Here is a 14,566-nt window from a genome sequence, read left to right on the forward strand (position 1 = left end):
TCTCGTTCTGTCAGTTGCTGCCTGGTGAATGAGACCAACCCCATCTGACTACAACCACCTTTCAGGGAGTTGTAGAGAGTGATAGTTGCCTCTAAGTCTCCTTTTCCCCAGGCTAAACAACCCCAGCTCCCTCAGCCATTCCTCAGATCTGCAGTAACAGTCTGTAAATCTGGTGCTCTTTACAGGTTAGAAAGTAAATTGACAAACTTGCATGGGAATATCAAAATAAGGTTATCAGAGTTAACCCAGAGCACTATGTCACACCATGTAGCCCTGCATAAGAAAACATGGCTGTAGATTTTGTATGAAGAAGTCAAAACATGTATGTATAAACACTTTCAGGTTTTTTTTTTCATGTCAAAATAAACCAAGAAGATAAGTAAAAAAGTAATGGAACAAAATTGGAAGTTCTTATCAACAATTTACTGAAATATCAGGAAATGAACCATCACCTGGACCAGACCTAGAGCCTTACAGGGTATGTCTACATTAGTGGCCTGGAACAGGAGGATGTTTTAAAAATTAATTCCTTAACTGTGCTTTGGCTCCCATCACAGTGTGATCTTGGAGTGTACAAACTGGATTCTTTCTGGATGAAATTAAACTCAAAAATGTGCTGCAAGAGTGCACCAAATGCTGTTTAAGTGTCATTCAGGCCATACAATCACTCTTGAGCTATGCTGAAGTTAACACTGTCCCAAACACAGTGTTGATGACAAGGCTTCAGTACCAGCTGCTGTTCTACTCATTCATTGCTGCTGTACCACTCTATTTACTAATAGGAATAACCATCAGCTGTTAGGCTGATCACCAAGTACTGGCACCTCCTACATCTGCTGCATCTTTGCTTGTGGAACTCTTGAACAGCATTACACTTTTACAACTTTTACAATTTTGTGGAAAAAAGTTCACTTAGCAAAGGAATTATGATCAACAACTACAGCATTTTCCAAACTTTTCTAATAAAATAATCTGAGTTTAAAACAAGGATTGAAGTGTAATTACAATTGACAATACATTAGCTGATAAATTACTGTAGGCCTATACAAACTTTGTATATCTGGTAATGAGGGCAAAGTGTTTGTAGCACTGAAAACTTCAATCATGCTGAAGCTGGGGAGTCTGACAAGCTCCCAAAGTGGGCAATTTGTTAATCAGATATCAGATGAGTGTACTTACTACATCCCAGTGTCAAGCAGCATCTTATTTCTCAACCCACAGCTAACACAGGAATAAAACAGGGCCTTTAGAGATTGAGCACAAGTCTTCCTGTAAACTATGTCATTAATGTACAACTATAAATAACAAGTATGAAACACCAAGGTAACATCCTGCAGAGCAGCTTTTCCTAACCTAAATGCCATTTTTGAAGTGATTAAAACAATTTTAAATTCCTTTGTCTAGTTTTCTGTGGAAACCATGAAGTTAAAAAAAAGAGGAAAAGAAACATTTTGAGTTTGGTTGGTACTAGGTAGGAGCTATATCAGGTTTGTATGATGGTTTACTACCTCTTCTTCACATCTCCATCCTCTTGTTCATAAACACAAACAAAATATACCTTTCCATGAGGCATGTGGGTTAACAATGACCCTCCTCATATCAAATATAAAGAATTTATCCTCCAAGAAAAGTAAAAATTATGTTTGCAAGCCCCAGCTTTCATTCACAAGACAACGGGACAATGTGACTATATAAAAAGTTTATTTGATTAGTGCAGGTTCTCTAGATACAGCAGTTAAACAAAAACATTTGTCAGTTTATTTCCTAATTCGGTAATAGAAGTGCAGCTTAGTTATAAAGGCACAGTGTTGACATTTAGACAAGTCACTGATGTCCAGTAGAACTGTAAAAGAAAGACCTCATTCCTACATTCTTTAAAAACCACTTGTTTCATTTGCCAACAGGGATATTATAGAAGAATAAAGGCCTACTTTGGAAGCAATCATCATATAAATATCTGATCTGGATCTAGAAAAAAGTCCTCAGAAATAGCATGACATACTGAAGCTATCAGTCAGCAACTCACATTTCCCTTTGCTCTTCCACAAAGTCTCTAGGAAGGCAGTGTACTTGCTGCTATTTCACTTGCTTAGAATTACCAGAAGAAATCTCAAGATGAACGAAGGAGAAAATAGGCTAGTACTGAAGTGTTATAAAAGATACCTGCCTACTTTATTTTGTGTGAGGGCACGACCTCTTGCCCATTGAAACACCTCTGGAACACCCCTTTGCCTTCCTTCACGGTGTAATTGGCCGTGTGCAGTCTGGCAGTTCTCTTACAGCCTGCAACCAGGCAAGCTAATTTGCTTTTATATTGTAATACATGCGGAGAACTCTCCTGACAGTCTCCACATATTTATCATCAGGAATAGGTTTCCTCTGGCTTCCTGGCTCAAGAAATTTCTTGATTGTGGGGATGCTGCTTATCCTTGCTTTAAATGCCTAAAAGGCAAACAGCAAGTACATGGTATTTAAAGAACAGAAAGTAGCACAAGAAAAAACCCTATTTTACTGATTTGTGTAACATCCTTTAACAAGCTGTATGTGGAAACAAGACAGGAAATATGGTTTTAAGTGTGGATGAATTTTACTCCCACTCACTTCAACCCTTTTATTTTCCACAGTAAAAAATGAGCCATCTGTCTTGCATTGATAGGGCATGAAGTGTTAAATTATCTGTGGCTTCCAATATGTACATTACTTAGATCATTCTTCTGATCCAGAAAGTATCTTCCACTTAGCAGTATCACAGAACTGGTGAGAGTTCAAAAAAAGGGAAGGTGCATTTCTTGAGATGTGTACGGAGGGGGGGGGGGGGGGGGTTACTCCAGAAAATAACAGTTTCTCTAGATGAAACATTTTACAAAACTCTTCCCAAAATAGGAAAAGCAAGACTATAGTGAAAAAGTAACAAATGTTTTTTGGAATTATTTACACAGACTAGACTGAAATACTATTTATAACATTTACAGCCATGTGAGCAACTTATTAGTGCAAGGTACCTGTAACTGAGGAAAGCCCGACAGCACATCTGACTTCTTCTCTTCTACCATTAAAATGGCTTCAAGAAGATGAACATCAGCCCAGCTAAAATTGTTGCCAACAAGGAAGTCTTGCCCATGGTCTTTCAAAACCTAGAAATACCATAGATGAAAACACTCAGGTGTGGATATGCAGCTGAGATTCATGTTTTCAAAACTCATAGGCATGCCTTCTTTGGCAACACTACTGTCTTCTTTTCACCCTTCTCTCCCATGCAGCCAACAGGGGGAAAAGGGGATGTGCCAGCAGTCGCTGATCATTTTACAGCAAAAATCTAGAATCCCAGGTTTTTTCTTACCAGTCCTTTCTTCCTATAGCTCTAGGTAACCCTGTGTTCTAGACTATAGGGTTAGATACCTTCTTGGTATTCACATCTTTCAAGTCTAATTTATCTGGAATTTTTCAATACGTTTTTACAGCTTCAATGGGAAAATAGAGAGTATAAAAGGATGATCAGCCTAAAGCATTAGGGCTAAGATACAAGTGGAATATAGGGCAGAATGCAACCTTGGCAACCACCTATAGGAGACCTTGCAAAGTGAAAAACTTTTCTCTTTGGTCTTTAAAATGGAGAGAAGCTATTCCTGCTAGATCATCCTGTTCATGCATATTAATTTCCACTGAGAGTACCTCTTGGATCCTATCTCTCAAATTATCAGTTAGAGAAACACCAAGATTCCAGTATGGCTAGAAGTCAGCAGTGATAGTTGTGTATTACTGTGTTTACAAAAACCCAACTGAGATGTATTTGAAATGCTAAACAAAGAAGACAATTAGCACTACTTTTGCAATGCAAATTACTGTGGTCAGATTGAGCCTGGCTGGGTACCAGAAGTCTATCAAAGCTGCTTTATCACTCCCTTCCTCATCTGAACATGAGGAAAAAAATGCATTGAAGGTCTCCTGGGTTGACCCACCCCAACGTATCTGATACTGCTCTGACCCCCCTCCAGCCAACAGACAGAATAGATGTTCTGGTGTAAAGTACTGCACTGACACTTCTGCTTCTGGTTGTAGTGAAATACCAAGTGTTCCCATTGTTATCCCTCCAGAATCAGGAAAGAAAATGATCCTCCTCCATACCTTCTCATACACTGGGAAATACCTGCTTGTTGCCTTTTCAACTATTAATGCACGTTGTTTCTCTTTATCCTCTGCTGATAAGAAAGGGAACATCAAAATGAAGCCCATAAGGTCATCAGTTCCTCCAACATACATATCAATCCTTAAAACCAAAGCAAACAAAAACATTAAATAGAAGGCACCTTCACAAGCTGAATCACTTTATATTTGTTTTAGGATAGCAAACATTGAATTTCCCATCCCCTTGTCATGGTGCTTTTCCCCCCTCCACTCCTTTCCAGGCTGCAGTGTGATCTGAGAAATGCTTTTTTAAGCAATCTCAAACACATCCCCTCATGGAAATGATTTCTGCAATTAAAAGAAAATGTCACAGTGGGAGTCTTATTTGTAGTGTATTTTGGGTCTTTACTTGCTTCATTGTACAGGTTTAAACAGGATTGCACAGAGATTAAGTGTGTACCTTTGGTGTTACAGATCAAAATTACCAAAGAAACACACAGCACAACAAGGAGTAATTCCCAACTGACTTAATTGTTTGGATGTATCCCACCTTCAGAATTTCATCCAAAGTCCAAGTAGTGCCAAATAGATAAATAATGCGGTTGGAAGTCTGTAGCATACCAGTTTCTTCATCCAGCTAAATAATCAGTACAGCAGTTCTTTGGATTGTCCCTTTTCCAGAGCTATCAGAGCAGGTTTTGTACTGTAGATGGACATTTAAAATGCTACATACTGAGACAGCCCCATCATACTTTTTTTTCTTCACAGACACAACATCAAGATGTATTTTCACATGTATGTTATTGTACATGAAACCAATAGTTTTTCAACAGCTTTTAGCTATTCTTTCCCCAGCTTCCAAAGATCTAAACCACACACTTTTTACAGTGCAGTGGGACATCATGTAACCAAAGATAATGTCAATGACAGCTATTATTTTGCAGCCAAAAGTTAGAAACTAAGCATTTCTTTCCAGAGTTTTCTGGTTGCAAAAGTAGTTCAGCATCTACATGCCAGTCACCTATTGAATACCTGTGTCAGTCTGTATTAATCTTTCAGTAAGGCACAACAAACCCATGACTCATATACTTTTATGTGAAAAGTAACTGAGAACAAATCAGTTCACTTGAATCTAACTGTGCCTTCTCAAGCTCACTGCAAGTTGATTATCACTGAGGCCCACAGGTGATTGTGTACAGGTGTGTGTGCAATTATGCAATTACTTCTAGATGTATCTGAACTACTATACTAAATTCAAGAAGAATAATACTGTTACATACAAGGCTCTTTCCTTCAGGTCCTTCCCATAGAGGTTGTACTTTGCTGCAAGGTAGCTGAGGATGGCTCTGGTCTGCACCATCCTCATCCCATCCATCTCCACCATGGGCACCTGCTGAAACAGCAGGGATCCACCTAAAAGGACAGACACACATTATTTGACTGATCTAATAACTCCATGTCAGATTTCCTGCTGTCTTCAGAGGCAGAGGAACATTGCTTTTATGGTGAGCTTGCTGTGGGTAGTCATTGTATTAAACTGGTCTTCTTCCATGCAAAAAATAAATTACAGAGCTGCAGACAAATTAAACTGAAAAACAATTATTGTGGGTTACCATCCTTCCTTTAAAAAAATTTCACCGACGTTTCAGTCAGGCCTGTGTACAGCAGATTTTGAAATGAAATTGAAATGCAGTGGAGACAATCACACTAAACATCTCAACTGAGTAAAAAGTGTCTAGTTGCAAACAATGTAAAAAAATTCTGTTCCATTATTCAAACACTATTTGAAGCAAGTGTTGTATTGACAGATTTCTCTCTTATGACCAATCTTTAGGGTATATCAGAACATAACATGAAATGTTGGGATACATATTTTCTGGTTACTGAAGTCCATGGTTAAGTCTGTGAGACCAGGTGGAATGCATAGACAAATGGAGAACAGAAGAATCCAGAGGCCTGGCAAACCCTCCAGGTTGGAAAGACATTCAGTTTGCAGTTTCATCTGTCTACATGTGGAAAACCCAGCCTCTGCAGCTGCCCACAGCTCTCAGCTTTACTCTTCTGTGTGGAAAGAAGGACACAGAGTCTTCAAAGACTTCACACATCTTCTCTACGTCTGGTTACACTTTTCTTGTGGTTTCACATGGACTCACTTTGCAGGAGTTTCTCATACTGGTCTCGGGTTTCCAAAAACTCTTCTTCAAACTGACAAAAGAGAGTGAGGAAGAGAAGAAAGAAGCTTTTCACATTTCTGGAAGAGATAAGCTTTTAAAGCACCATAAAAGGAAAAAAAAATATACATCATGGTTCTTTTCATTTCAGTATGACTCTAAGGGAGAACACACCAAGGACAGAAGTGCTGGCAGTATCTTCTGGAGTGTCACACTTGATAAATGCTGCTAAGGAAAACCCTAGCAGACTAACAGGCAATAAGAACTAGAGTGAGGATGGTTTTTTTGGTATTCAACAGGCAATGTAATGTGTAACAATCAACAATACATTCTAGGCTGTCCTTAAGATGCTTTCTAGAATGTGGAAAAAATCTGCTGTGTGATATTTTGATTTGGGAGCTAGACAGGAACAAATTCTTCGGAAGTTAAAGATTTTACAAAATAGTGTACAAGTACCAAACCCTGCAGAAGTTTGATACAGATACATGTTTCAGACACCTGAAGATTAAATATTCACAAGATGAGAAACAAAAAGATACAGAATTGCAGGTGATCAGATGGATGTAGTTGTACTCAATATGGTTGAGGATGGCTGGTCCAATCAGTGTTACTTATGGAGAAACCGAGTTCAAGATTAGGACCCCAAAGTTAGATATCTACATGTATGTGTTTGCATGTGCCATACATGTCTGTGATCATGTGCACAGCATGGAGACTAGAAAATGGTTGATGTTACCAATCCCTAATGCCTTGCTCATTCAGCCTCTCTCATAACATGTATGCCACTCATGTTAGTAATTAAGATTTGCTATACTAGAGAAACCCCAGAAGATCAGGCACATTAACACACTGCCAATGTTCAACCATAGCAAGTGTGATCACAGCCTAAAATTCAGAAACCAGGTTTCTGTTGATGAGAAGCTGAAAAAAAAATATTCCAAGGAAAAAAAAAGTATTAATTGGTACTTATCAAGAAGAGGGACTTAAAACATAGGAACAAATGATGGAGGGAAGCAGACAGTTCTGTCTTCTGCAAGGCCTTCAAAAAAAGATTGGTGGTCTTTTTAAAAAACTTGGCTCAGTACACAAGTAACTCTATGTACTGTAACAGCTTACTGTGTGAAAGAGGACACTCAGAGCAAATACTAGTCCTTTGTGTCCTGAAACTGTATTACCAGTTTACCACCAAGATGGCCAGCAAATGAATAAATAAATCATATACCATTAGAAAAAATTAAAGTGGTGTCTTCCTTCTCTGTTTTACCCAAGTATTTAGAGATTTCTAATTTCCCTACATATGTGGGTCCATTTGCTCTCTTCACCCTGCTAAATTTCATCTAAATGATGAAAGCTTACCTCTTATTATGGAGGATGCAGCCAGTGAAGTGAAAAATAAAACAAAAATATCTGTGTGAGCATTCAACTGAAAACAGGAAGACTAGAGAAAGTAAATGGCTGTTTTACCAGGCACAGATAACACTTGTTATGCGAGGAACACAGCTTTGAGCTCAGCAGCTCTGGCTCAGTAATCAAGTGCTTAATTACGGATTACGTTAAGCAAGTGTCACTGCTTATAGTGTCATTGCTCAGAAAACATGTAACTTGAAGCCATGCTTTTGTGTAAGTAAAAGTAACTACACTGAATAGCCAAGTTAATTTACTACTGCATCTTGGGATGCCTTTTCTTTTTTGACTAATAACATGTGATCTGCCTCAAAGACAAGCTTACCAATGTGCAGCTAGAGGTTAAAAGCTCTAAAACAAACCTCGACCCCAGCTGCAGCCAACAACCAACGAATCGATTCCATCTTGCCTCTTCCATCAAAGTAGTAAAGTTTTGGTTTTGCAGACATGACTTCAAACTTTCTGTTACCTGAAAGAGTTATGAGAGATAGTAAGTTAATAATGATACAAAAATCTGATGGCAGCTGGAATAATGGTTCACAGGTCACTCACAGAACAAAAATTTAAGTCAATTTTTGACAAAATATTTTAGCAAATAACTAAACTGATTTCATTTTCTTGCTGCACAATCAAGTCAAACTATTTCATAGACTTTTCATTCCCATGAAATTCAGCAAAAGTAAGCATCAAGTTGCTAAGGAGGACATAACAGAAAAAAAAAATCACCACAAAGAAAAACCTTAAAAATTCTAGAAAATATAAGTTTTAGCACTGAAGTTACACAGACACCACTAACAGCCAAGTTTGATCAAACAGAAGAGGCAGTAAATGAAGTTTCCAAAACTAGCAGACCTTGTATCCAGGAATGCCAAAAGTATCTGAACATTAATTATACACATTTAGGTGAAGAATAGGAATGTACTTTTAAGCCTCTCACTTTTTTTTTCTAGCTGTGGTGATCCAGCAATCAGTAGAAACTTCGAAAATATCGCAATATGAGGATCAGTAGAAACTTCAGAATGGCCTGTTTCTTCTGTAATAATCCAGATTAAAATACAGAGTTTCAGAGTGTTGCACTACTTGTCCTTCTACAGGCTACAGTTCTATTAATAAACCCTGTTGCTATGCAAAAGTTTATGGACTTTTCAGATTATCTAATGCTGCTTTGCAAGCAGCATTTTAGTTCTTTAATGCCTTCATAAATGAGGCTATTAATTGTTATTTTTTGAATAGACTACTGTTTAGGCCTCAGCAGGAACTGGATTCCACTGTAGAGCCATAAGCCAAGAGAGCAATCAAATTTAATCATACTGGCACTTCACATGCAGAATACCCTTATAGCAAGTCCTTGCTGCAACTGAGAGCTGTTTTCCCTCTGTAATGTGATTTATTGTCACTTCAACCCACAGTTGAAGTAATTCTGTAAAAGAGGCTCTTGGCATGTAAACAGTAACCTTCAGTTTCCAAAGTTCCAAGAGCTCCTTCATAAGCAGAGAGAAAAAAGACCTTGAGCACGCACAAAGTGATCTGCTTGTTAGCCAACAGGCATGAAAAGAGAACACAAAATATGAGACTGTATCAGGCCACGGGAATTCAAATAAACCAGGCTATTCCACCCCCACCTGCTCAGGGGCCTCTGATTGCTCTTAGGTAAGTCACAGGGAACTAAAACACTGACAAGTACTATCTCTGCCACTGATAAATATAGCAGTGAATTAGAAAAGTATCACTGTGAACTATACAAAAGAACAGAATGAAACAGGAGCTACTTGTGATATAGCTACATTCACAGAGAAAGGAGAAAAAAGCCAAAGGTGATTTTTACCTTGTAGTTTAAAAAACTAAAGAAACAGAAGAGTCACTCGTCCTCAGTGCTACTTCTGGAGACCTGCTCTTAACAGGCCAGTGAACAGGTCACAGGACATAAGCAAGTCACTGATGCCTAACACGCCTCAATGCAGCACAGGAAAAGGAAGGTAAAGGCATGGTGGCTGCTTCTTTTGTAATACTTTATAAGTAATATGTTTTTAAATACCAGGAGATCAACAAACTTTGAAATGAGCTGTAGCGTTCCAGGTCCCTAGAACTGATCCGTAACGCTATGCCATACTGAAAGAGAAAGTCCAACTTGTGAACTAAAATCTGATGGAAAGAGCACTCGTGATGGGCAAAGAGTTTCTCCCTTCTCTGCCCTTCATCAGAAAGAGATAAAGTGGCAATCTGCAGCCAGGAGCTGGAATTACGGGTAGGTTGTTGTCCATCCCCCTCAGCCCGACAGCTCAACAGGAAGAAGGACTTGGCGAAGAATCTGCTCCCTTGCTGTGATTTGTGAAGGCCATCTGGGCTAACGGGGGAATGGGGGAACATGAATATCAGGGCCAGAAGCGATCGCTCCCGCGCAAGGAGAACACGGAGCAGAAGAACATGGGTGAAGAACATGGGTGAAGAGGGCCGGAGAGCAGCTGTGCTTCGCACGTCCCGCAGGTCCAGGACTCCGGGGCCCGATTTCCCCGCCTGCATTCAGCAGCCCAGCAGCGCTTCCACTCCACTCAGCACCGGCCCGGGGCACGTCCCGCGCTCAGCCTGTGACAGGCAGCCCCCCCGCGGCCATCAGCTCCCGCCGCTCCCGGGACAGCCCTCGGCAGGCACGGGATGACGAGCGGGGACACGGGGAGCCCGTCCGCGGTAGCGGAGCCACGGCTCAGGCCTGAGCCCGCCACGGACTCCCGGCTCCGCGCCCCACCCGAGCACCGCTTGGCGGGGGGAGCAGGAAGAGAGAAATCCGAGGGGCCCACACTACTCACACACACGGAGGGTTCAGCGGCGATGCCGAGAGCAGCACGCAACGCCCCAGCGCAGAGCACTGCCGCCGGCCCGCCCGGAGCCGCGATCAGCCGCAGCCTGCAGCCGCGACCAGCCGCAGCCTGCAGCCCCGCCCGGAGCCGCGATCAGCCGCAGCCCTCAGCCCCGCCCGCAGCCCTCAGCCCCGCCCGGAGCCGCGATCAGCCGCAGCCCTCAGCCCCGCCCGCAGCCCTCAGCCCCGCCCGCAGCCGCGATCAGCCGCAGCCGCGATCAGCCCCGCCCTCAGCCCCGCCCGCAGCCCTCCCGCCCAGGCCACGGGACGGCGGCGAGCGCAGCAGCCGCCAATGGGAAGCCGTAAATTTGCAAGTTTCGCAAAGCCTTCTGGAGAGACAATTCACCCCAGAGAATTTCGCTAAAATTTTTTAACTGGGTTAAGAACCGGTTTCTCTCGGGTGGTTTTGTCGCTGCAAAGTGATGATTCCATGCCCTGTGCCACTGGTTTTTCAGGCATTTTCACAAGCCGTGACATTAAGGAATCCGCAGTATTGAGCTATAAATACGTTCTTGGGAGCACGCATTGTCTGGATGTGAGGGCGATCTGGCTGCGACATCTGTCACCCCATTGATCGCCAGGGTTGATTCGGCTGATCTGGCTGGCTAGGCGGGTGTCCCCTTCCTCCCTCAACGCTCCATGTGCGTCCCTCCCGAAGCTGCGCGCTCGGTCGAAGAGGACGACCTCCCCGATAGAGACGGTACCGTTCATCGGTCAAGGGTATACGGTAGCTGCGCTCCCCTGCTAGAACCTCCAAACAAGCTCAAGGTCCATTTGTAGGAGAACGTAGGGTAGTCAAGCTTCCAAGACTGCAGACACATCCAAGTGAGGCGCTGCATGGGGCAGTCTGCCATTGTTTTGTGCTTTATATTCACATTCGTGCAGTCAGCGCGCGTGTATGCAACTTGTGTCTTTTATTTCACTTTATCGGTTCTTCCAATCCCACACCCACCTAAAAATCGTGAGCTACTCCCATGACACTCCCCCTTCCCCCCCCCCACGAGGTAAAATGCTTCTCAGGGCACTTAAACAGCTAACAAAAGGGCTGGCCTTATAACGTATAAACTGTTTTCAGCTTCTACTGCCTTGAAAGTCAGGGGAGAAGGCTATAGAAGTGACACAAGACACAGAACAATAGAACAGGAACAGAACAGAATACTTTCCCTTGGAAAGGGACCCACAACAATCTAGTTCAGCTGCCTCTCCTCCTGAAGTGTTATACATATTATAATTCAGTCTTGCAGGTAGTTTCAGAGAAGCAGACTAAGCAATCTGTTTTACAGGGAACTTACAGCATATTGCAGAAATTACATGCTTAGACTCAAACCACGTGCCCACTGAATGTGTAGTGCCCCTCCAAGACGGCTTGTTTAAAAAAAAAAAATTAACCCAAATTAAAAAATCCCAACCAAACTAAAAGGCAAACTAAAGTGCTTTCATTAAAAACTGAGTAAAAGAGTAAGTCAGTCAGTGCTTCCTCAAAGATAACTTTATTCTGGGCAGGACATTTAACACACAAGGAATAAAACATTTAGAATGTTTCTGAACAAAAACACTGAATAAACAAGAACCATTATTCCTCCACATCTCTGACAATTCCACACCTCCCTTCCATATTAAGTTCTAAAATTGTCTTTCAGTACATGTTTTCCTCCTCACATTATGGAACATCCTGCTCATATCAACAGCCATATCAGATACAGGAACACGATGGGAATGGATATTTTTGCCTTTTTTTTTTTTTTTTTTTTTCTTTTTGTTAACATCATGGCACTTTTACACTACTTTTTGGAAAATCTGGATTACAGGGGTAAATAAATCCACTGTCAGACTCCTTTATTATTACATGTTATGCCTAAGCCTGAGAAAATGTAAACACTACAATTCTAAAAACATTTTCCACAAAGATGCTGCTAAATATTAAAGTGTAAAGTAGTAGGTTACATATAATAAATTCTCAGATATGCTGCTTGTCCAGATTTCAGTATATAAAGACCTCCATCTTGTCCATATCTGTATTGCACAGAGACAGCACAGTAAAATACATAAACTCAGTTCCGTCCTGCTCAAAAAGAACTTTTCCAGCTTCAGTAAGAAGGTGCTTGAGTAAAAGATACAGCCATGACATCTAGCTAATTTTCTGTTTCACTAAGTTAAAACTAGCTGCGATTCTCAATGTCAAGATTATTAGTTTTTTCCTCAAAAATAAAAGGCTAATTTAGGAAAACAGGAGCTTAAAAAAAAAAAAAAAATTTAAATAGAACTTACTTTTCTAATCTCTTGACTGAACAGATTAAAGTCTGAATGCTATAGTCAAAAGAAGCACTGGCAGTCTGATAAAGGTTCAGAGATTTACAGGCCAGATTCAGATTCATCCTGTGTTACTTAAATATCACAGAGCTGTCCCCCTCCTTAGTGGAGAGACTCGGGTATCTCCAGAATGTTAGTATGCTCTCAAATGAGACAGAATTCTTTTGACATGGTTCTCACTCACCAGAAGTGAGTCACCTCCCAACACAGGAGCTCACACTTAGGTATGATGAATCCAAGCCTCAGCTGCCTGTTCTCATGACTTGTGTCCTTCCACTCGTAGGAACTAAGTGTACAAACCAGACTACTTAAATAGCCTGCTTAGGCCTAGGGATACTGGCAGAGGTTCAGGGTGTTTATTCTTAAGACAAATCACCCGGTGATAAAATATATTAAATTATACATAGACATAAATACAGGTATTTATTTCCAAGAGAACCAGTATCTTTCCAGTTCTATCACGAATATACATATTTTGCTTTCCACCTACCCACTGACACCCGTCAGTGTGCACTTTAGAAATCAAATGGCTGCTTTGCTTTACTGCTAAGCATTAGCATCACTGCTGTGGAAACAGTTAGGTATGGTTTGGAGTTAGTACTTGCTATGCTCAGATAACAGGGCAGCAGGATACAGAAGATGTCTTTGGCATGTGTAAGTTTCATGCACACTTTTGCTTTATCTGGTACTGTCTCACTGTGGGCTGAGCTCATAAAAGCAAACAGTGACCAGTGCACCCTGTGGGTCCGCCTGCAGCACTGAGCCAGCAGCCTACCCTAGGGTACAGCTTCCTCAAAATCCCACGTTTGCCATGGGAAGCACTGAAAGGCCAGAATTTGTTCTCAGTCTCAAGACCACAACAGCTGCCCCTTGTGTGTGCCAGCAGATCCCATGGAGAGGATCTCATTGACACACAAACTATTCAGTTCCTGTGAAATGTGTGGAAGCTAAGAACTGTACCTGCTCTGATCCCTTTAGGCTGGATTTAAGTCTCATAAATAAACTATTTTCCTGAGCTGATCACACAATGAACTCAGAAAGATAAGCATTTCTGCACACTTCCGCAGGGCATTTTGTCAGCACATTTCAGCTTTGGCAGCACTGCTCCAGAACACAGCTATGGAAGGTGTTCTCCCACAGCACTGAATGGTTTTATCTTTTTTCTGTAGAAGGAGATGCAGAACAGACAAAATGCTGACTGTGCTCTAAAAGAATCTTCTGCTGATGGCCGACTCTGGTACTTCTTTCCAGAGTAGAACTAAACCAGTTTATGAGGCTACTTTCTTTTCTCTATACCTTGATATAAATAATACTCTCAAAATCTGAGTTAAACTGCTCTTCAAAGAACTGTATCAATTTCTGTGAAATCAACCACAGTTTTACAACATTTTCTTAACAGGACCACATAAGATCCCATTTCTTCCTGTAGAGCCTCTGGGCCTAATTTAGGGAAGCTGACATATTCTTCACATTGTAAAAGAAGATGTATTGAGTGAAGAAGAACTGAGTATAAACATAAGTACGGTTAGACCGACCCACTTCCTCTTGTTTTTTGTGGTTTTGTTTTGTTTGGAGTTTTTTTTCCCTTAAGTGATTAGAACAGCAGCAATTTAAAACAGTTGTGAAAAGTAAGTCAGCTGCATAGATCTTGTTTCCTTAAACTATGTTGCTGGCATATCATTAATATTTTGTTACTCTGAAA

The 14,566-nt window shown here is 41.2% G+C and overlaps 1 protein-coding gene across 2 annotated transcripts; it reads right to left on the reverse strand.

Moving 5' to 3' along the window:
* Positions 1-1,684: 1,684 nt before the first annotated feature.
* Positions 1,685-10,626, reverse strand: LOC110482153 (glutathione S-transferase 3). 2 transcript variants are annotated; one of them, XM_021551139.4, is made up of 8 exons: positions 10,505-10,626; positions 8,638-8,733; positions 8,063-8,169; positions 6,279-6,330; positions 5,406-5,538; positions 4,126-4,267; positions 3,003-3,134; positions 1,685-2,442 (listed from the first exon to the last, which is right to left on the reverse strand). In XM_021551139.4, the coding sequence occupies exons 3-8, from the start codon at positions 8,147-8,149 to the stop codon at positions 2,299-2,301; spliced, it is 690 nt and encodes a 229-aa protein (XP_021406814.2). In that variant the 5' UTR covers positions 8,150-8,169; positions 8,638-8,733; positions 10,505-10,626; the 3' UTR covers positions 1,685-2,298. The 2 variants fall into 2 exon arrangements, with proteins under 2 accessions (XP_021406814.2, XP_021406813.2); XM_021551138.3 differs by lacking the exon at positions 8,638-8,733.
* Positions 10,627-14,566: the final 3,940 nt, after the last annotated feature.

Source organism: Lonchura striata, chromosome 3 (assembly GCF_050655825.1).
Source record: "Lonchura striata isolate lonStrDom1 chromosome 3, ASM5065582v1, whole genome shotgun sequence".
Classification (NCBI taxonomy): domain Eukaryota; kingdom Metazoa; phylum Chordata; class Aves; order Passeriformes; family Estrildidae; genus Lonchura; species Lonchura striata.

Coding starts and splice junctions, on each gene's coding strand:
- LOC110482153 (XM_021551138.3), bottom strand. CDS start 8,149: ATGTCTGCAAAACCAAAACTTTACTACTTTGATGGAAGAGGCAAGATG. Junction 5,539..6,278: donor GTATGAGAAACTCCTGCAAA/GTGAGTCCATGT, acceptor CTGTCCTTTTAG/GTGGATCCCTGCTGTTTCAG. Junction 4,268..5,405: donor GACCTGAAGGAAAGAGCCTT/GTATGTAACAGT, acceptor TTTGGTTTTAAG/GATTGATATGTATGTTGGAG.